This window comes from Podarcis erhardii (genome assembly GCF_964252035.2).
Source record: "Podarcis erhardii genome assembly, chromosome: 1".
In the NCBI taxonomy this organism is placed as follows: Eukaryota; Metazoa; Chordata; class Lepidosauria; order Squamata; family Lacertidae; genus Podarcis; species Podarcis erhardii.
In genome coordinates, this window is record NC_138497.1 from 116,045,605 (window position 1) to 116,068,914 (window position 23,310).

Here is a 23,310-nt window from a genome sequence, read left to right on the forward strand (position 1 = left end):
CCCCCACAATAAAATATTTGAGGGGGCTGGGCCCCCACAAAGGTGAAGGGCATTGCCATTCAAATGGTGTGTGTGCACCATGTCATGTGATCAATTATGCATGGTGGGCCCCCACAATGTTTTATTCAAGTTGGCACCCCTGCGTAGGGGGGATTGACAGCCATCATTCTAAGTTGCGCAACACATGAAGCTTTCCTCTTTCAACCCTACATTCTGTTTCTGCCAGTCTGCTTCAAGCTACTAGCAAAGCTTTGACGCTGATCTCTTTTGAGGCCTCTGCCCCCTTGCACTCGGCTGTTTGTCATCCCAAATGATCCAAATGATACAGAAGGAATACATAGCTTGGGTAACTAAAGGATACAGATTTATTTTTTTATTATGCCATAAATCATCAAGCAGAGGGCATTTTATTTCTCCATAGCCTCGCTGCCTGTAGACACAGCACTGCAGGAAGGCAGCAAAAAGGGGGCTGAATTTTCCTGGTGTGTCTTCTAAACATGTTAAGAGATCAAATGCAGGAGTTGGTTAGCAGGGGAATAGCACAGAAGGGATTTCTCTCCTCCCTGCCTGCCCCCACTTCATTTATTTTTCATTTTTCTTGCACGTCCCCAAACACATGGCAGATCACAGTTGCTATACCAAGTGTGCTGCTGGCTATTAACACCCCTCCTACCCACCACACAAATATGCTTACTTACCTCCAACAATTTACATCCTGTACACAGTATGAAAGCTTTCTCTCATGCCCACTACAGTGGTACCTTGGGTTACAAACACCTCAGGTTACAAACACTTTGGGTTACAGACTCCATTAACCCGGACGTTGTACCTCAGGTTAAGAACTTTACCTCAGGATGAGAACAGAAATGGCGCTGCGGTGGCGCAGCGGCAGCAAAAGGCCCCATTAGCTAAAGTGGTACCTCAGGTTAAGAATGGATCTCCGGAACAAATTAAGTTTGCAACCAGAGGTACTACTGTATACCACGATACCCAAAGGGAGCTAATTCAACCATTAAGGAATCTTTGCTGTGGGAAGTCATTTACTTCAATCTCAGCAGCAGCATTTTGCCTTTTAAAAAAAAGCAATATACCCCTTCTCTTCTTTTCTTTTCCTAGTACAAGGAGTGCAGCCAAGCTTCATTAAAAAATTTAGACATGCTACTCTTCAAGAAGGAGATGATTTAAACCTGCACTGTACAATATCTGGAAGACCGAGGCCAAATGTCATTTGGACAAAAGATGGCATCAGGGTGGCAGCCAGAGGAACGAGTGTATGTCACAGTGTTTTGTAAATGCTCCTTTGGGAAGAACATCCCATGTCTGGCTTCACACAGCTAATCTCCCTCTATCTGTATTTCATTGTTTTGCAGATTGAGAAATTAGGGGACACCTATTACCTTTTAAAAAGAAACGCAGTCCTTGCTGACTCTGGGAAATATCTCTGCATTGCCACTAATGAAGTCGGGGAGGCCTCTTGCTCAGCTTTCGTAAGAGTAATAGGTAACTTGGCACACATTATTGGGTCACGTTAGTATAATAAATGAAGACCTTGCTCCCAACTCTGGCTTGACATCCCCATTTTGTTTCAGAGCAGAATAAAAATGTTCCTAGTGCAACTGAGACTAAATCAAAGCAGGAGAGCCGCTATTCATCAGGAAAAGTGAAGGCTGATGCACCTGAAGCATTGCAAGGTCAGGATTCGCGTTGCTTGAGAGGTCAAAGGCAAACTAAAAACTGTTCCGTGAGGTAACTTCAATTTATGTTTTCTTACCTTGTAAAGTCCTGCGGCAGCTGTTTGAGCATTTCATTTACAGAGATTTCATACCGCTCTCTCCTTTTAGCACTGTACTATTTTGAACAATCAAAGGAAATGCCACACAAAAAGGAGCCAAAGGGGTGTGTGCGGTGTCTTGCGTGCTGTGCGCACCCCAGTTGTCCCAAACTATTCCACGCACACTAACACGTCCCCTTGAAAAGCTACACCTAAAGGCAGAGGGTCCCTTTTAAGTACTGGAGCAAAGGACTGTAGGTGAAAAGGGAAACCAGCCGTTCCCTCATGGGCTTGCACATAAGTGCCTCAGCCCTCTTCAGATCCCAACAATTATTTCCTAACAAAATTTTTGAATGTGTGTGTGCACGCTAAGGTTATCTCAGAAATCAAGATGGGCGACGGGGATACATATAGCCTTTGACCCCCTCTGGCAGCAGGGAGAAACAATGAGAATTGTGTTGGTGTCATTTAATGAATCGGGTTTCTGGTCAATAAGAACATGTGAGTTTTCAAGCATTGTTTCAGATTTTGCCTCTGACCAACTCAAAACTTTTCACTAAGGCAGCCACCTAACTTAGCATTTGTGAAAATCTAGTCATGTGATTCTCCCACCAGCAGTTTGAAATGGTTTACCACGTACTTTCACAGCACTTTGGAGAAGTGGCTATTTGGTGATTATTAACATTCATGAAGCACCAATAATACTAGCTGATAAAGTTTGGCGTAGTTTTTTCTTTGTATGGAGCATGGCTGGAATGCCCCACATAGAGGAAGTGATAATCAGCACTTAGTGTCTAAAAATAGTGGTGTCGGGGCTTAAACCTGCCTGCGAACTATGCCATGTGTCCTGAAAAACCTCCTATTTAATCCAAGAATGTGGAGACAGACTGAAGTTGCCCAGTGGTGGCACTTTTGAATATGACTTCATGCATTCCAGAACCACAGCCCTGTTGTTCAAAGAGTGGTTGACCTCCAGTGAGCCTGGAAACAACTTAAGCCCTGTTGGTAATGGTTGGTTGTGATCTCCAGCTATCCTGGTTGCACTAGAAAACTGGACTTCCTTCTTTTGACTACAGAAAAACCATACAGCTGTCCTTTAATCACCACCCCAAAGTTCCATCAAGACTGCAAGCAGAAGAGTTGGAAGATGTAGCCTGAGTCATTCAAGCAACAAACATTAATGGAGAAATACAGTACGAGATGTTAGTTTCAGAATCACGAGGATATTCAGAAATGGCCTCCCCAGCAAGCTCTTCATAATGTTTCCCAAAATGGTTTTAGAATTATCACGCAGCAGGTGGCACAGATTGTGTGGTCATCTCTTGTGTTCAGTATACCCAGAAGTTTTATTTTACGTGATTGTAAAGACTTTTGATCATCACCAACTCCTGTGAACCTTTCTTTGGGCCCAGTGAGGGCATATTCAAAGTTTTAAAATTTATTACTTTCTCTATCCAAAAGGTTAAGGTTGGAGTTGCACTACGTGATCATATTATTGTCTACAGTAAGTCCACAACTTATGCAGTGATTAAGTTTCAGTGATCGAACTCAAAGCCCAAATTGTGTTTGGTCAAAACCAATTGGCTGGCAGGATTGGCAAAGTCACCCCCCCCCCCGCCCCCGAACATGCTCCCCTTTTTAAATTTTTTGTCATATGCATAAAGCTGAATGCACACAAGTTAAATGTGTTTAAAGCTACAGGCTTACTGTGTTCATTCATCAACTTTAAAGACAGTTTCATAGCAGAGAGGAAATTGGGCTGGCCCAATTGTATCCACCCAGGTAGTTTTCAGACCACCAGTGAAACCGTCTGCACTCCAAAGGTACACAAGCAGTATCCCTTACAACAGGGGTAGGGATCCTCAGGCCTTGGAGACAAATGTTTCTTTTATTAACTAAATTTCTATGTCACCCTTCATCCATAGATCTCAGAGCAGTTCACAGCATAAAAATACAAGATAAATGTGGCCCTCCAGGTCCTTGGAACACCCCCCCCCCAGTCTTGCTCCACATCCTCCTCAAGTGTTTTTGCCCAGCTGGAATATGTCCTTGAACTCTGATCTTGCCTCTTAGTTACCTGGGTGGAGGATAGAGAGGGATGTGTGAGGGTGTGTAGAAACTAGTCTGGTGTACAAAGATAAATTTTATTTCTCCACCCAATTTTCATAGGAAAAAGTCAAATGGGGGGGGGGGAGTGCTTTACTTTTGTTCTGAGTGGACAGTTTGCATTGCGGCCAGACTTCGAAGCTATACCAAAATGAAAGCTGGCTTACCCACTATTATTCCAAACACGCCAGACTGGCACATCAGAGCAATTAACTCAAAGCATCTCTCTGACAATGGAGTCCCTATCCTGCTCTTTATATTGAGCTTTTTAAAAGAAATGTCAATGATGCTCAGGATGAAACACACATGAGTGACACACACACACAAAATGGCACCTCTATAATGAGTTCTCCCCCCTTTACTTTATAATGCACTCATCATTATGTTGGGAGTTTCCTCACCCCTGTTACTGTCTGCCAGGGTGGTGAAATTCACAACACAATAGTATCAGATCCTTGCTTAAATGTGGCTGTATATCACTGGGATGACTTCGTCATGCGGGTGTACGCAATTTGAAGCTTCACAATTTGAAGGCTGTTACCCTTATCACAGGGACGCGGGTGGCGCTGTGGGTTAAACCACAGAGCCTAGGATTTGCCAATCAGAAGGTTGGCTGTTCAAATCCCTGCGACGGGGTGAGCTCCCATTGCTCGGTCCCTGCTCCTGCCAACCTAGCAGTTCAAAAGCACATCAAAGTGCAAGTAGATAAATAGGGACTGCTCTAGCGGGAAGGTAAACGGTATTTCTGTGTGCTGCTCTGGTTCGCCAGAAGCGGCTTAGTCATGCTGGCCACATGACCCGGAAGCTGTCTGCAGACAAACACCGGCTCCCTCGGCCTATAGAGCGAGATGAGCATGCAACCCCAGAGTCGGTCATGACTGGACCTAATGGTCAGGGGTCCTTTTACCTTTACCTTTACCCTTATCACATGGTAATATATGATAAGACCATGTTTGTTATATATTATATAGAGAGATGATTTTAAAGAAAATAATTCAGTGTAAAAGTAAACAAGTACGAAACAAGTTACAAAATATAAAGCAAGGACAAAGATGGTTACAAATAAATCATATACTGTTGCATAATCAGTTTGAAGGAGCTGAGCAGGCAGGTGGCAATATTCTAGCATCTTCCATGCAGCTTCCAGGCTGCCATGTTGCTCCCTTCCGACCCAAAAGTTATTACTGAAATCACAAATGAGAATAAGGGGAAGGCAGGGGATGACCACGCTGACTAACTTCCGTTAACTCAAAAAGCTGCAAATTTATTCTGTATACTCGCCCCCCCCCCTAGCAATTTTCACTTTTGTGTGTGTTTCTCCAATAAGAAAATGTACCACAATATATGATCCCATTTTTTCTGTTTTAAGGAGGTTAGAGATATTGGAAATTGCCACTCAAAAGTGCACATCAACTGAGCTCTCTGATTTTTAGGTGTGAGATGGGATGCATTGGAGAGGCCCTGCACCTTTGGGTTTGTTTATGACTTCTTCTGTCTTAGCCCAGAGTAAAGAGTTTCACTCATCTGTCACAAAAGTTGTGGACTATGTTCTTGTTTGCTTCGTTTAGCTTATCACACATTTCCTCCTCACAGCAAAAGCACAAAGTGAAATCTGTCTACATAACCCATTATGATTATATTATATCCAACCGCATCGGAAGAACTAAAACTTAACAAATGTAACTTGTCTATAAGAAATAAATATTTTGCTTGAAAATGTTAGTGTAAAGTTCATTTATTTTTTTTCCTCTTACATTTTGTGAACACATCAGAATGTGAATATGTGCATATAAACAACATCTGGGAAGACACATCCCTCTCCTTATCTTTCAAAAGTATTGATTTGTTGAAAAAAACAGCAAACAAAAATGAAACTTCAGTTTCTAGACGTAATGCATATAAATTCAGACAACATCCACAATTCATGGTTTGACAATAAATCATATGTTACACTGTAGCCATTCTGTAATAAACCATGTGGTTAATGATGACTGTTCATTATAGATGAAAGTAATTTATTTGTAAATCACTGGGAATGCAAAAAAACAACAACCCGCTTACTAGACTAAAGGGTTTTTAAATTTCATCTTTCTCACACACATATATTCTGCTATTCCCTCTGTGTGGAGATTTAAAACCAAGTAGAGAAGAATGTCTGAAACGGGCTATAGTTATAGGGCGTGAAGCTGACCCTTAGAAGAGCTTTTGAATTACTTGTGCCTTGTCATTGTGGTTGGTATCAGTACTTCATATACTCTAGTGCTCTAGTCAGCGACTAATTTTAGTAGCTGCCATATTTTAAATTGGGCCTGGGCTGAAGGCCTAGCAAGATTGGCTTCAGCTGCCTACAGCTGACACAAGCCGACACACAACCACAGGGGAGGCTTAAACTTCATCTCCTTAGTAGAAACAACCACAGAAGTTCTGACACAGTTTTGATGCTCTGTTTTTTTGGCTTGAATAGCCGAGGGAATAGCTGTTGTACATAACTAGGGTCTAGGCAAAAGTCTGTAGAATTTGGGAACAAGACAAAAAGTCCCCTGGGGTCTGAACTGAACCCTCAGGCCATGAGCTACTTATTGTAATGCTACTGCTGCCTTGGGGAAAAGTAAGATCCTATGCGGACACCGTTGAGTTGAGGTGATAGCCATAGATCAAACCTGCCCTGGTTGTCAAAGAAGGCGAGAGTACAGGTAATTTTAATCCTAAATATATAACTATATAGGGCACTATTCTACATTTTTGCAAAAGTGTAAGGACTAACACCACAAGGGAAACACACAAGTGAACACTGTCCCCCAATATGATACGGAGGCTTGCGGGGAAATCAGAGAACAGATTTATGGGGCACGGGTGGGGTAAGAAGAAGGGGAGATGATTCAGTTGCACAAGGAGAAATCCTTGCACTAATGCTTTGTTGTAGTCTTGTTGCTAAGCAACAGTGTGCCAAGCTCACCAGAGTGGGAGGCCAGCCAATCAGAAGAGTCTCCAAGGTGTACTTACTTCAGATATTGGAGTCAGATCCAGTGCTAGATCCAGTGATAACCGGGCATGGCAATATTTGAGAAGCCATTTTGAGACACGTAGCGAAAATAAAATGCTTCTCTCGTTTCCCCAGTCTTTAGTTTTCCACATTTCCATATCAGTTTGTATTTTTAAAATTCATCGGTATTTTCATGTGAATTTCTACTAAGACACATATTTATACTGCAAACTACACTGTGATCCTTGCATGATGAGCAGTATATAAATTTAATAAATAGAACAATTTAATTTTTTTTGTAAAGCAGTTTTCCTTAATTTTTGTATGTTAATGGTCACTAAGCAACTTTATGCACACTTTAGCTGAGTATATGCATTTTGGTTTACGTTACAAAAGAACACCACTGCAAAATTTGGAAAAGTGCAAATTTCAAAAAGGTATCTGTGTTCTGGTTCATCTATTGTTCCAAAAAGTGGGTGCGTTTAAATGTGAACTGAGTGGAATTTCTCTTCCATCCCTAGATGAAAAGCTGGCTATACATTTCATAAATAAATGAATTAATATTTCCTCTAAAAATGGTTCAGTCTTTAAGAAGACATTCAAGAGGGAGCTTGCTAAAAATTGTTTCTTTCCAGATTTTAACTACTACCCTAATAACATGGCTGTTTCCCCTGGTAATATGGATTAACACTTCGGCAATGATTTAGTGTTTTGTCCACATAATGAAACTTTAATCATGAAGCTAAGTTTCCAGCATTGCATCCAGGACATCATAAACTTCCTAGACAAGTTGTGTTCACCATCCATCTTCGAGAGCTGGGCCGTGTTCAACCTTTGTCACAGTTCATCGTGAAACCTTGAGGTAAACCACTATTTTCAGCCTCAGTTTCCCCTCCAACAAATGGGAGTAAAGGTGACCTATCTCTCATAATCATGATGGAGACAACCCCACTTTTCAAATTAAAATGTTCCTTAAGTGGTATTCAACTAAATTTTACTCAGAGTATACCCATTGAAATTAATGAACACCAGTGAGCAGATTTTGGTGGGCCAAAGCAGGGTCAGCCCACCAATGAGGCCAAGTGAGGTGACTGCCTCAGATGGCAAGATCCACAAGTGCAGCAGATCCCAATGTCAGTCTTTCTTCCCCTAGCGTTCCTGATGTAGATCTTCACTCACCCCTTCTTCCCTTGCAGGGAGGGGAGCACCATTTTGGGGTTCGCCTCAGGTGCCAAAATGTCTTGGGCTGGCCCTTATCCAGAGGGTTGCATGGGGAAGGCAAGATTGGTACCCAAACCCACCTCCTTTCCCCCATGGAAGCCTTACTGCATCCAGGGCCCTTCCATGAACAGAAGGGCACCACGGTTGCAGTCAACATCTTATCTCTGCTTTCATTTTCTGAGAAGCGGGGAGGTGGACTGCAAAACACCACCCCTCTTGAACATTCTGCTGTTTGCAGCACAGTTTTTATTCCTCTTTGCTAGGTCCAACCTCTGATCTCTGATCAAGGGTTATCTCCAATTTATATGAAATAAACAAATGCTTTTGTTTGCATCGGAACATGCTTCATTTAAGTCATCCTAGAAGCAATGTGGGATGCAGGTGGTGCTGTAGTCTAAACCACTGAGCCTCTTGGGCTTGCCAATCAAAAAGTTGGCAGTTCGAATCTCCACGACGGGGTGAGCTCCCATTGCTCTGTCCCAGCTCCTGCCAACCTAGCAGTTCAAAAGCAGACCAGAGCAAGTAGATAAATAGGTACTGCTCCAGCGGGAAGGTAAGTGGTGTTTCCATGCGCTCTGGTTTCCCTCACGGTGTTCCATTGCGCCAGAAGCTGTTCAGTCATGCTGGTGACATGACCCAGAAAGCTGTCTGTGGACAAACGCTGGCTCCTTCGGCCTGAAAGCGAGATGAGTGCCGCACCCCATAGTCGCCTTTGACTAGACTTAACTGTCCAGGGGTCCTTTACCTTTATTTTTTTTAGAAGCAATGCCTTAACTTCCTGAGATTCCTGCATTGCAGGGGGTTGGACTAGATGACCCTTGGGGTCCCTTCCAACTCTTCAATTATATGATTCTATAAACTTTCTTCAGAAGTGCTAATCACTCTGACATGTAAATGCTTTATTAAGTCAAAATAATATATTCTTCCAGTATAATAAGTCCACCTGGTATGCAACCAGCTTACTTATTTGACCTGGAGATAGACAGTTGAATTTGCCCTTTTTTTGTTCGCAAGGAGGCAAATGGATGGTTTGGCTGGACTGGGACTAGAAGTGCCCATTACTTAGTTGACTCTTTATCACAATTAGCTAATAACATCTCTATTAACACAGCCACCCACATGACCCCATTTCTTTACTCTCCCACTTTTTTAAAAAAAAGATACCTAAGGCATGAACTCCTTAGTAGCATCAGATACAATCCCAGTCCCCTACACAACTATACTTTCTGGAAAAAAACCTGGTTGCTTGTTCCTCAGCATGGCCTCTCTTTCTAGTGCCAAAATTAGCATTGTCAATCAGGCAAACAGGTGGCCCATTGCATTAAGCGGACATACACCCCTTTTTGCTGGGGAAGCCAATCAGAAGTGGCACCGAGGTGACAGAGGCAGACTTGTCAGCAGATCTGGGGTATAAAAAGCTAAACAACCATGTTAGCACTTCTGAGCAGTCGTGCATTCCCAGCCTCGCCTCGGGTGTAGGGATTGCAGGGAAAAGCAAAACTACACCGTCTCAACCGTGTAGTTTTGTTTTTTTCGGCTAGAGGCTCAACCATTCTCATGTTGGGATTGTTTAAAATCATACTCTGGATAAGGACGTCGTTTAAGGAACTTACGTTTGGGCGTAGCCCACCCAATTTAGGCACTCTTGTGCAATCAGGTGAGTGGCATGCCTGGGTTGACTGAGCTGTGTTTTCTATGTCAAGTAAAGCCCTGGTACAAAATGCATGTACCTAGGAGTGTCTAGTAGCTTGAATTAAGGGGTGGGGTGGGGGGAAAGCATGAAGTCCTACATGATTCTTTTAAACCAGAATGCAGAAGTATAGATATCTTGGCAAATGAATTTTTAGGTCTTTGTAATAGTTGGCTAATATGTCTTTAAATGTGCTTGAGTGTGAAAAGCTATTTCATATATATATATATATATATGCCTATTAAAATGTCTGGTTAACTTTTAATGCTTCCAGGGAGTGCTCAAGGTTATATTACTTGCAGATAAACGGAGATGCTCCCAGAATAGCTCTGATAAAATGCACATGGCATCGGCTAGTCGCTGATGACTTTTTAAGGGAATCAGCTGCTGGGGTATCCGTTACACTGCAGATCTGGACCACTTGCCTGCTGTCAGTCAAACCCAGGGTGGTTATTTTTGGAATGTGACATTTCACAGGCATACTTTCGAAATACTAATGATACAAAAGTCATATAAGATTACCGTTTGGATAAACAGCAATTTCCCCCGCTACATTAAGGTAGAGAAGAAAACAAATTGGGGACTGAAACATCTATGCTATGGAATTAAGTTGCCTTAAGTAGTCTTTGCTTTCTTTCCTTTTAGCTCAGTTCTTTCTGCTTCAGATAATGTGAGGAACCCAACTTGGAAAATGACGTTGTAAAGTCATCTAAATATTCTCAATTTAAGACTAAGCGTTGCAACGAATTCATGTAAAGGAATTCACTTGTTATAAATCTGGAAGTTTTAACTACAGTATTTAAGAAGAAAGGGGGCCATATACACAAAAAGGCAGCATGTTCATAATGCTATTATGAAGCTTTCTATTATTATCTCAATGGAATTCTGCTGCCTGAACTTACAGGCATGGGAGTTTTTAAGATAACTGAGAGAAATAAGCCTCCCATATGCCACTAGTAAATTCTCTGGTACCTCAGTTTGTAGTTTTGTGGGAATTCATTAAAGATATCAGAATACTGATCCTGCCTCTTTTATGACAAATCCAGCAGGCAAATAAATACAGAGGGATATTATAGGTCTTGCATACTGAGTTGAATTATTACATGGCTATATGCTTTTTTTATGTGGTTTGCCAGAAAGTGAGGACATTGTGTTTTACCAACAAATGTTTTAGGGGTGGGGTGGGGTCAGTATTTGCACCTTCCTGCAGTTGTTCAAACCATCAGTGTCAGTTATCTTATAGCCTAGCTCACATTTCACAGGGCTCCTCACTCTCTAACCTAGATTCAACTGTGCCGCTTGTATGTTTTACATTTTTATTCTGCTTCCCCCAACCTCTCCCCACAGAGTACATCTTTTGAATTAAAGGAAACTATCAAGCATTCTAAGGAGGTTCTTTTTAAAGACTTTTAAATTTCCACATAGACTGAAGATTTCCAGTATACTTTAATGGTCACTCATTAAAAGGCACGTGGAATGGGGAAATGATACTAGCACTTTAGGGCAGTTTTTTGATTTTGAATAAAATCATTTCCTCCCACCCTCCACCCCTCCATTTTCACTTCTGGTTTGAGAAGGGCTTAAGGCAGAGCTTTCCAAACGGTGAATCGCAACACATTTGTGTGTCGGCTGCAGTGTGTAGGTGTGTCGCGTGAACGCTCCCTGAGCTCATTCCGGAGCTGGAAAGGGCTTAGTTTAACCTCCAGTTTGCTAGTAAAGCCGGATTACTGTGTTGCAAAATGATGCATGTCTGAAAAGGGGGTCACCGACATGAAAAGTTAGGGAAGCTCTGGCTTAAGGAGTGCAGCAAATGTCAGATAATAAAGCAATAGCAGCATGAGATAGGAGGCTCTTAAGCAGCGTGCTCATTTCCATTTGGCAATATGCACTGTCCTTCCTTGGAGGTTTTTAAGCAGAGGTTGGATGGCTGTCTGTCATGGATGCTTTAACTGAGATTCCTGCATTGTAGGGGGTTGGACTAGATGACCCCCCAGTGTCCCTTGCAACTCCATGATTCTATATGCAGCTCCCTTTAAGCCATTTGCAACAAGGTCACTGACTGTGCTAATCAGAGCTGTAGATAGTCGGGATAATTACAATGCATCAACCTCCATAAAATGCTGCTATTAGGGTGCCACTCAGTCAAGAATGTCATAGGGAAGTGTAGGGCAAAGAGTTTCATGTCAGCTGGTTGTGCTTTCTATGCTCAGGACTTCAGAAGGATCGACATCTCACATATGCTTTTTATTTCCCTCTTTCTTTTCAGAGTGCCTTTAAAGATGTCAACCAAAGCGCCGACGTTCACGCAGCCGTTACAAAGTGTTGTGGCACTGGAGGGTAGTGCCGCAACCTTTGAGGCTCACATTAGTGGTAAGGCTTTTATCTCACAATCGTGGATTCCCTTTTCTTTTGCTGGTTTCTCCAAACACCATGGTCAAGGGGAACAGTGTTTCTCCTATGTATCAGATCATCTGAGGTGGGGGGTGGGCTTTCTAATACCTCCTCTGTTTCCATCCCACACTGGTCCCCTACCTGCTTGCACTGGCGTGATGGCAGTGACTGACTGCACTAGTGGTGGCCCACTGAGGGAGGATCAGATGAAGGGTTTGATTATTAGGATTATCATCATCAACAACATCAGGGTATTGGGTGTCTTCGTGAGGGTTTAGCTCCCCCTATGGCGCAAAGGCATAAAACGTCAAAGGCAGCGTTAGTTCTTCCTCCACTGATGCCTCAGTTTGACACCACATGATTCCATAAGAACATCATGAGAGCCTGGTGTATCAGGCCAAAGGCCCATCTAGTCCAGTATCCTGTTTTCACAGTGGCCAACCAGATGCCTGTGGAAAAACCCTCAGACAGGGCCCAAACACAAGAGTACACCTGATTCCTGCAGCTTCCAGAAACTGATGTTCAGAAGCATTACTGCCTCCACCGATAGAGGCAAATACTAGTAGTCCTCCTTGAGTATCCTTTTTTTCCTATCCTGAGGAAAACTTCAGCCCTAAGCTGAAATGGGGGAAATAGACTGCTTCAGGGAAGACTTTTCCTGTCAGTTGGTAGAGTGAGAAATATAGTTGTCAATGTACAGCAAGGCTTTAGCCTGACCATTCACATTCCTGTGCGGACTACTTTGCATAATTTATTTACCACGTAAAGGTTTCTCACACACCATGCATTTAAAGGACTCTTATACCTCTTTAACAGTTAGGGGGTGCTGAGAGGTGGGGGGGGTTGGGTGGGGGGTTTAATTTGACAGTATATACTATATACAGTCAAGGTGCACAACTGTGGAATACTTCAGGTGATTAAGTCCCTTCCTTCTCTGTGAGTTACAGTTTAGCAGATATAGAACCAGTTCACATCATGGTAAACTGGTACTACATAGTAAATAATATACCCCAAACCTGCCTAAAGAATGTTCTTTCAATCCTCCCTGCTTGCACTGGGAGGACACAAACCATGATCCTTGGCATATGGATACATCCAAGCCAGTGTTTGTGGTTTGTTTCTCCTTCTGAGAAAGTGCAGTTGGTTAGCCAAAAGCAAATTTTGGCAAGAGATCATGGTTTCCTAGAGTGAAAACTTAGAATAGTAGAGGTGAAAGGGAGTCAAACCATGATCTCTGGTTTGGATGTAATGGTAAGCCAAGATCCATGGTTTGTTGCCTCTGCACAGTAGCGAGGGAGAATGGAGCATGAAGAGGAAGGCACAATCATGATAAATATCTATGGGTAACAAGCCATGGCACTAGGCCATTCTGGAGGAGAGAATAATTGGGGTCTGCATCTTTACTCAGAGTGGCTGTCCAGGAAAAGTACTTGCTGACTAGAGTGGGTGGTGGTGCAGCTGCCACAGGCTGAAATTGCTGGCAATGGGATGAATCGGCAGTAAGCTGCTTTTAGAACGTAGAAGGAGAGCCCCACTGGATCACACCAAAGGCTGGAGTTCCATGACTGAATCCCTTAAATCTTAAGCTTCCACAAAGTCATGCTCCAAAGTGGCCCAAATTCATCCAAGTCTCTGTCCACAAAGCCAGATTTCACGATGGCAGGTCCTGTTTTAGATGTGCTGCAAGCATTGCCAGGCCAAATGAGATCATGGTGCAGCTTATAGCAGCCCACATGTTTTAAAGTTAAGGGCCATATTACTGGATCTGAGCATGATGTGGAAATACCCCATGACTCAGAATACATACCTTAGGTAGATCATAGGCCACACATTGGGCATAGGCAACATAATATATATTTATTCCTGTGCATGGCCATGATACATGAGCCACAGTATAATAGCAGAACCAGCCTAAGATACATGAGTAGCCTTGCCAGGACTCGGTTCTGTGCTGCTGGAAGTTTCCCCCCATAGCACCTCCTGCAAAGTCCTATCTGTGTGGCTTACTCTAATTCCTTCTTCTGAGCTAGAAACCATATATTTTGCAGTGTGAGCCAGGGCAAGGCAGTCAATCCTTCTTGGGACCGTTGATTTGTGCATTCGCCTGTGGGAATCTATACTGCCTAGCACTTACTTGAAAGTAAATTCTATTGCCTTTATATCCAAAGGCTAAGCTTGAAGTGTTGGTGGCGACAGTCTCATGAGTTTAAACATGGAACTGCCTCCATCTCTCACACACAAAAGGAAAGGGGCATTTTTAACAAAAGGGGCATAGAGGGATGCTTACCTCTCTGCAGCCCCTCTGCCCAAACACCTTTTCTCTCTGCTGAGGTCACTTCTGGTATCAGAACTCAGCAGTGGTGGGTGTGGCGATCTCTTGGTCACAGAAGCTGCACTCAGTGCTAGATTTATACACAAGCTCAGTTTAGCTTCAGTTTATGGCCTCTGATTATAAGGGGCCTCTATATATAAAAAGAAGTGGGTGGGATTCAGCTAAACTGTTGCATGCATGGAACCATGTTCCCTATTCTTTCCCGGCAATCCCCAAATCAGCAATGAAAGGTTAGGAGGAAGTCCCATTGTGCAAGTGGATCTTGTACCTCAGAGCACCATACCATATTCCACCATATTCCACCATATTCCACCAATTCTGCTCATTAAATGTAAGGCATTTCATATACAACAAACAGGCCTATTGCAAGATATACCATACGTTCTAGTTAAATTGTTAGTTTCCAGTTGCATTCTCGCCTATTCACCAGTGTATATGCATGCACAGATATTTATGATTTCTCTTGTCCTTTCTGTTAGAATGATACATTTTGTGTGTGCGTGTGACGGTCTGGGTCCTCTTAAACCTGACATAGTTTAGGACCTCAGCATGCCTTAATCTGGCCTTAGATGCAGTGAGGTATATCATAATGGGGGGCGGAGGGCTTCTCAACTGAGCTCCTCTTTTGCTTTCCGAGTCAAAGTAGGGTTTGCCTGGCTAAAATAGACCTTGAAGGGTGATAATTCTTGTGAGAGGTCTGTGGGAGATGTGAGAGTATGAAAGCTACTGGTGTTTGCATGGCTAGAATGTAGCCTATCATACGTACCTAAGAGTCAAACCAATTGTGTCTCCCATTTTTGCCTCTGACCATGCCCACCATTTGCATGTGGCACCCAGAAGGTTGCAGGTAAGAGAATGTGACTCTCAGTCTGAAAAATGTTCCCCACTCCCCATCTTATGGGTTAAGATTCCTTTTATCCCTCAAATTTATTCCATCTGCCACATTCACTGGACTGCTTAGTATGTCAGTGAGACCAGAGCATGGTGGGAGTATTTTCCTAGGCTCTCTGTATCACAGGGAGAGCTAGTTTTCTGAAACCGTTTCTCTTTTGCTTGTGTCTCCAATCCAATCCTTTGCACAAAGTCATCTTATTGCTAACACTAACTCACATTGCAAGGTGTTGTAAATCCCTCCTTCCCCAAAGCCGCTCATCAATTTGGACAGGGCCGACAGTGATTCAGGATTTGGGTTTCTCATGCACTAAAATCTGTGAGCAATTTTTATCTCTTGAAATCTGAGCCCCTAAATCACCAACGAAGGATAACTTCGCACTTGCAATTCTTTCCCTCTTCTCAATAATCAGGCATTTAAAATTTAGTCTTTCTCTACCTATGATAATGCAAAATCGGACTACATATCTATATTTACAGGTCAAATATTAAAGTTAGGTTGTAAACTGTATATTAATGTCAGCAAATCGGGGCTTTCCCTCCAAATTATCGCAAAATACAATCTTTCAGACTACAACATAAAACTGTTACTTTATTTATATTATACATCACATTTCTAAGTGACCGTAGCACTTTTACATGCATCCACTCAGTAAGTCTTGCAAAAATTATGTGATGTAGGGCCAGTACAAAACATTTTACCGCCTGAGGCAAAGGACAAAATGGTGTTCCATCTCTGCACCATTCCATATATAGAAGCCAATTGCGCTGGCCAGTTGAATCTTACTTCAGTACTGTTAGCAGGATAGGGACTCTAACCCTCCGCTTATCCTGAGGACAGCAGCTTATACAGCAGGACAGGCCAGTTTATGTCCTCCAACAACGGAGAATGGTTGATGGTGCTCAGAAGGTTTCCTTACTCTGGCTAACAATAGGGCTGGCCTTAGCCAGAACAAGTATCCCTTCATTACAGGTGGGAAGCTAAAGTTGACTGTTGCTTCCTTAAGATTACCTAGTATGTTCACAGAGAGCCTGAGACTTGAATCAGGGACTTCAAGTGTTCTAATTTTACCTCCTATGCTGCTGGATATGGAATTCCCTTATAATACAACCACTTTATAGGGTATAGTGCAGATGTGCAAATAATTTCAACTCCTTCAGTTTTCTTGAGCTATCCCTTTTTTAAAAAAAGATTAAGCATTACAAGTTAAATTCTACTTGTCACCTAGGAAAGCTACCTTCTCATTGTCTGCATCTCAGCTGTTCTTTCATTGAAAATTTAGATGGAAATATTGAGAGTTTATTATTATTAATTATTAGAAGGTGGAAAAGGAGATTGCCAGATGGCTCCAACTGCATAGACAGCAGAAATGAATATTGACATGTTCTGGCAACCAACGGCACGGCCAGCGTTGCTTTTCTCAAAATGCAATATCCTTCAAATCACATTCTTCTTGCCTAATCAGGATCTGAGGCCCTATGTCATTTGAAAACTGCATGGGTGACAATCAGTGACATTTGGCAACCTTATTAACAACAGTAACGCTTTAACTGTCTTTCTCCTGCTAAAGGTTCCCCAGTTCCTGAGGTGAGCTGGTATCGGGATGGTCAGGTTATTTCTGCTGCAACTCTGCCCGGTGTGCAGATCTCATATAGCGATGGCCGCGCTAAACTTGTGATCTCCACCGTGACAGCCGCTAACAGTGGAAGATACACCCTACAAGCCACCAATGGATCTGGACAAGCAACTAGTACCGCTGAACTACTTGTAACAGGTATGTTGGAATTAGGGGAATATCAACAGTTGACACTTTCCTTCTGACACCTGCCAACCCAGTGAAATGACCCACAAATACCACTTTTTAGAAGCATGAAATTAAGAAAGGCGCAAGAGATCAACACCATTAAGCAAGCTGCTTCATCTCCTTCCCCACTTCTAAATCCTACTCTGTATTCAAGGACTACGTCATTATAAGATTATTCATATTTAGTTTACCCCTTAATCCTAAATACTTTTGCTTGGAAGTAAGGACCAGTCAACTATAGGATACATGAGGCCTGCACATGATGTCCCCAAGATGCACATGTAAATCAGTAGTAGTAGTAGTAGTAGTAGTAATAATAATAATAATAATAATAATTTATTATTTATACCCCCACCCATCTGGATGGGTCCCCCCAGCCACTTTGGGCGGCTTCCAACAAAGGTTAAAAATACATTAAAGCATCAGTCATTAAAAACTTCCCTGAACAGGGCTGCCTTCATATGTCTTCTAAACGTCAGATAGTTATTTATCTCTTTGACATCTGATGGGAGGGCGTTCCACAGGGTGGGCACCACTACCGAGAAGGCCCCTCTGCCTGGTTCCCTGTAACTTGGCTTCTCGCAGTGAGGGAACCACCAGAAGGCCCTCAGAGCTGGACCTCAGGGTCCGGGCAGAACAATGAGAGTGGAGACGCTCCTTGAGGTATACTGGGCCGAGGCAACAGATTTGTGTTCAATGGACCCCCATGAACCTTTTCCCTTGAAAAGGATATAATTATCCAAAGAATCAAGCATTTGTGCCCATATAACGTATTACGTTATGTATATTTATGTGTGTTGTTCAGCACATGTACACAGAATTTCCAAAAGGCAAAGTACAGGTGTTTCAGGAGACAAATATGCTTACAACCTGAGAATATAAAGTGTCTGGGTGCATGTTTTGATCCTGCCTCATAATTTGTGAATAATATTTAACATACCAGAAGCTATACTGATTTTAGTGGAACTACTTAACCGATACAAAGAAATCCCTTTGTTTTCTGATCATCTCAGCTGATGCTTTTCTTGTAAGAGTTTGCCACTGAAATGCTTCAGTCAAAACTGACACAATAATTTCCTCTGATTTAGTCAATTTTGATGCCGCAAAGGTGTATGAAAGATAAAATCTGGGATTCCTTTACTGGAACAATTATTGATAATATTTAATACATAGTTAATATTTTAACACATGGATGGGTAAACTCTGGCCCTCCAAATGCTATTGGACTTCCAACTCCCATCAGTCACAGCTAGTGTGGCAAATGGTCAAGGATGATGGGACTTGTAGCCTGGTAATGTCTGAAAGACCACAGGTTGGCCACTCCTGTTTTAACATAATAATTTTAATACAATCAACTGGTTTAATACAATCAACAGGAACTGGTCTTTTTTGTTCCCCTCTTATCTGAGCATTCTTCTTGTTCTTTAAACCACAGCTGAAACAGCGCCACCCAACTTTTCACAACGACTACAGAGCACAACAGCAAGACAAGGAAGTCAAGTTCGACTTGACGTGAGAGTGACTGGAATCCCTACACCTGTGGTGAAGTTCTATCGGGATGGAGCAGAAATTCAAAGCTCCCCTGATTTCCAAATTTTACACGAAGGAGACCTCTACAGTTTAATAATTGCAGAAGCTTACCCCGAAGACTCCGGCACCTATTCAGTAAATGCCACAAATAGCGTGGGACGAGCAACTTCAACAGCCGAACTTCTGGTTCAAGGTAATAATAGATCAGAAGTGTGTCAGCCACACACACAAAAAAACCCCCACATACCTATTGTATCATCATGGCAGTGCCTACACGGCTATTACTGTTCCGTCAACAGATCCATCAACATCGTGTCTCTCAAGCATTTGTAACTGGGTTGTAAAAAAATTCGCTCGAGACTGAAACTTATCCTAAATAACTCAGCGTGAGAGAAAGTATTTCTTCACCCTCCCACCCCTCAATCACATAAACATACCGTATTTTTCGCTCCATAAGGCGCACCGGACCATAAGGCGCACCTAGTTTTTAGAGGGGGAAATTAAAAAAAATAAAAATATAACCCCCCCCCAGCCCTAAAGAGCAGTGGACAGCGGATGGATCCCGCTCACTTTCTTGGCTTCTTTAGCCACGCGCAGCCTCTCCAGCTGCGCGTGGCTATAGCAATTCCCCCACCTCCCGCAAAAGGGCACAGGAGCCGCGCACCCTTTAAGGAGCGTGCGGCTCCTGTAGGCTTTTCTATGAGGAGGGAGAAGGAACTGACTGGCCGCGTCAGTCCCTTCTCCCTCCTGGGGAAAAGCCCACTTTTCTTGCCTGCCTCCCCCCCTGCATTTGCTGCATAAGACGCACACACATTTCCCCTTACTTTTTAGGAGGGAAAAAGTGTGTCTTATGGAGCGAAAAATACGGTAACTGTTTGCATTTCTTCCCCTTTTTGTATACAAAAATAATAATTAGGAGTCGCTTATGTAGGTGTGAGGCAAAATGTTTATCTTATAATTTTTTGAAAGTTGTTTTGCTATAAAAACCCAGCAAGGCATGGTTTGATTTCTTATCTTCAGGGCTTGTCCTGTTGTGTATTGTCACTTCATAATGACTCACTTGGAAATATGCTTACAGGCACTCCAGTGGGTAAATGGAGGTCTATGGCAGTTTCTTCTCTTCCTCCTCCTCTTCCTCCTCTTCCTTCCTCCTCCTCCTCTAGGTTGTATGTAGCATATGCACTCATCATTGCTTTTGGATCAGGTTGTGGAATTATGCATGTATCACATGAGATTCCCCATCAGGCTAGGGATACATGAGTAGGAGCTTGTTTCCATGTGTGCATGGGTCCCAGCTGGACCGGGGGAGCTCTGCACAGTACCCAACTAATGCATCCTATCAGCAAAAGGATTTATACGTGTACAACAGGACTCCCCCCCTACACACACTTCCTCTAGGTTCAGGTATATCCTTAGTTATACAGGTTAGATTCAAGAAAGCACATGAAACTTGGTGAAAGTGATCCAAATATTTGGAAGCCACCATATAATACTTTCACACAGAACATATTTCTATGTTTCAGTCATTTTGTTTTTCTAGGCTTTATATGACATGCTGCCATGATTCTGAAACATCAATGTCTTCATTATTATGCATCACGCAGTTGGCCTAATTACATAGTTGTACAAAAAGACTAATCTTATATCAACAGTTCCTCCATTAATTGTCTAGATGCCCAAGAAAAACAGATGGCAGGGTTTGGGGGGTTTTTTGGGGTGTGTTTTTTACTGGTGGTGTTTATATGTGAACATAAAAAATTGGAACAACAGATTTTATTCTCCTACGCACACACACAAAACCCAATTATTGCTTATATTGCACTTTAAGAGTGTGGTTTCCCTTTCCATTAGGTGAGGAAGAGGCTGTTCCCGCTAAAAAGACAAAGACAATTGTTTCGACTGCTCAGATTACACAAGCTACAAGACAAACTAGAGTTGAAAAGGTTTGTATTTTGGCAGGCGGGTTTACTGGAAGTTTTCAGGATGTCTGTGTTTATTGCTGCAGATTCTCCTGACTGTTTATTTGCATTTGCAGAAGATAGAAGCCCACTTTGACGCCAGAACACTTGCAACTGCTGAGATGGTTATAGAGGCGAGTGCCACTGGGCAACAGCTGCCACACAAGGCTCCTCCACGGATGCCACCGCGGCCTACCTCTAAATCACCGACTCCGCCAATAATTGCTGCCAAAGTACAGATGGCAAGACAGCAGTCGCCATCCCCAGTTAGACAGTCGCCATCTCCTGTAAGACATGTCAGAGCTCCAACACCATCTCCAGTCAGGTAAACCACTCTAACACCTATGCAAAGTTCTCTTTCTCCCCAACCTCCCTCTGGCAACTTTAATACAAATTGGAATGAGATACACAGAAAATGCTATGGCCTGGAAGCCGATGGTTTGGATGGGTGCATTTGGTTCCATGCCCTTTTGGTTGGGTGGGAATCCTTAGCAAGGCACACACGCGACTTATGTGTTTCTGTTTCTGTCGCCCATCCCTATCCCTGCCCTAAAAAGAAGGTGGTAACTCCTTGCACTTTTAAAAGGAAGAAAGTATCCATCTGGTTTAGCAAGAGGGATAAAATATACCAGACAATGAGGTACATCCTCGCTTGGAACTCAGGGTCTCTTCTTTGCACATGGGTAAGATTTCACTTCAGTATGCCCACTAAGCCACTTCGATCTATGGCACTGAAACCTACATTGGCTCCCAGTATGTTTCCGAGGACAATTCAAAGTGTTGGTGCTGACCTTTAAAGCCCTAAACGGCCTCGGCCCAGTATACCTGAAGGAGCGTCTCCACCCGCATCGTTCTGCCTGGACTCTGAGGTCCAGCTCCAAGGGCCTTCTGGCAGTTCCTTCACTGTGAGATGTGAGGTTACAGGGAACCAGGCAGAGGGCCTTCTCGGTGGCGGCGCCTACCCTGTGGAACACCCTCCCATTAGATGTCAAGGAAATAAACAACTATCTGACTTTTAGAAGATATCTGTTGAGGGAAGTTTTTAATGTTTGATGTTTCATCGTGTTTTTTATACACTGTTGGGAGCCATCCATAGTGGCTCCCTACCCCAGATGGGTAGGGTGTTAATAATAATAATAATAATAATAATAATAATAATAATAATAATAATAATTTATTTGCAAATGCCACATAATTGTCAGTCCACACTTCCAAGAATTCATCTCTCAGTGTAGCAGCTCCTACTCTCTGTATTTCCCTTGCTCACTGGCATTAGGCAGTTACCTTCACTGTATTCTTTCCAGCACCTCTAAAACGTTTCTCTCTAGGCAAGCCTATCGAGACACATAAAACGTTCATGTATCTCAATCTGCAATTTTAGTCTATGGTGCAATTATATTCATATTTTGATTTAAAACAAACAAAAACCTTGTTTTAAACTTTAGTATTATTGGCAGTTTTCATGTACGTTCTATAGCCTTTGTAAAGGGCTTGGAGATTTTTTAGACAGTCAAGCAGCCTGCAAATTTTGTTAAAGAAAAGTTAAATAAATATATTATGTGTGTGTGTGATAGCAACGATTTGGGGGGGAAAACAATTGCTTACTTCTTAGATAACCTACCTCCGAGAAGATATATAAATACAACATTGATGCAACAGTGTCCCCTGCAGGACACAGTTCTGCTTTTTATTTTCCTCTGAATAAGTTGATTTTACAAATAAGTATTGAGCCCACACTGCTGTTATTCAGAGTCTGATCGGATGTTAATAAAATCTGTAGATATATAGAAGACTAGTTCTAGATTTAATTACTAAATTAAATCCGTTGATTTTATTTAGTCTACTTCAGGTTTGACTTAGGGTGGTTCTATACACAGGAAACCCCCCCGCTATAAATAAGTCATAAATTAAATTGTTGTAACAAAGGGGGGGGTGCCATGTAAAATCACATAGAAAAGTTTTGTGCTGTACATCACGATTTGGTGTTGCATGTTTAAAATGCATTCAAAACACTTTTTTTGTTTTACTAATGTAGCTGACTCATCAGTGGGACACCACTTAAGAGATCTAAACTGAACTAATTTCTGATTCTTGCACAACTCCGGTCTACTTACCCCACTTTCTTTTTTGCTGGTGCTAAATAATCAATATGCTTTCCCCCTGAATTTTCATGGCACCTGTTTAATTTACGCTCCAAGTACTGAACATATTCCGCTGATTTCTGTTAGCACTCAACACTATCAATTCGTATACAGCACACCGAGTATGGAAACCTGTGCAATCAGATCCGGCAAATAAGCCCATAAATGATGGGCAAATAAGCCCATAAATGATCCTAGCCCACAAAAGTGCTTACTAGCTTGCTCAGAGCTGGCAGAGCTCTTCCTCTCCTCCAGCAGCCTGTTGCATTTCTATGTTAGGTATAGAGGAAAGAGGCCTCCCTCCTTCGGCAGTCTCCTTGGCTTCTGTACTAGGTACTGAGGAAAGACACAGTGATCCATACCTATTTTAATATCTTACTGGAAGCCACACAGAGTGGCTGGGCAACCCAGTCAGATGGGCAACATGTAAATGAAATAAATAATAATAATAATAATAATAATAATAATAATAATAATAATAATAATAATTC

At 42.5% G+C, this 23,310-nt stretch overlaps 2 protein-coding genes across 49 annotated transcripts in view; both read left to right on the forward strand.

The window, feature by feature from the left end:
* CCDC141 (coiled-coil domain containing 141) overlaps positions 1 to 5,594 on the forward strand; it is a 110,376-nt gene extending 104,782 nt beyond the window's left edge. Inside the window, exons 26-29 of the mRNA XM_081855686.1 lie at positions 1,117 to 1,271; positions 1,371 to 1,500; positions 1,590 to 1,746; positions 2,848 to 5,594. Coding sequence (XP_081711812.1) covers positions 1,117 to 1,271; positions 1,371 to 1,500; positions 1,590 to 1,746; positions 2,848 to 2,929 — 524 coding nt within the window. The 3' untranslated portion in view covers positions 2,930 to 5,594. The remainder of the gene's footprint in view (positions 1 to 1,116; positions 1,272 to 1,370; positions 1,501 to 1,589; positions 1,747 to 2,847) is intronic.
* Positions 5,595 to 9,529: 3,935 nt separating this feature from the next.
* The window catches only part of TTN (titin), a 293,526-nt gene continuing 279,745 nt past the window's right edge, over positions 9,530 to 23,310 (forward strand). For all 48 annotated transcript variants that reach the window (XM_081862229.1, XM_081862238.1, XM_081862246.1 and 45 more), the window contains exons 1-6: positions 9,530 to 9,738; positions 12,038 to 12,141; positions 16,957 to 17,160; positions 18,626 to 18,913; positions 20,572 to 20,663; positions 20,756 to 21,003. In XM_081862229.1, coding sequence (XP_081718355.1) covers positions 12,051 to 12,141; positions 16,957 to 17,160; positions 18,626 to 18,913; positions 20,572 to 20,663; positions 20,756 to 21,003 — 923 coding nt within the window. In that variant the 5' untranslated portion in view covers positions 9,530 to 9,738; positions 12,038 to 12,050. The remainder of the gene's footprint in view (positions 9,739 to 12,037; positions 12,142 to 16,956; positions 17,161 to 18,625; positions 18,914 to 20,571; positions 20,664 to 20,755; positions 21,004 to 23,310) is intronic.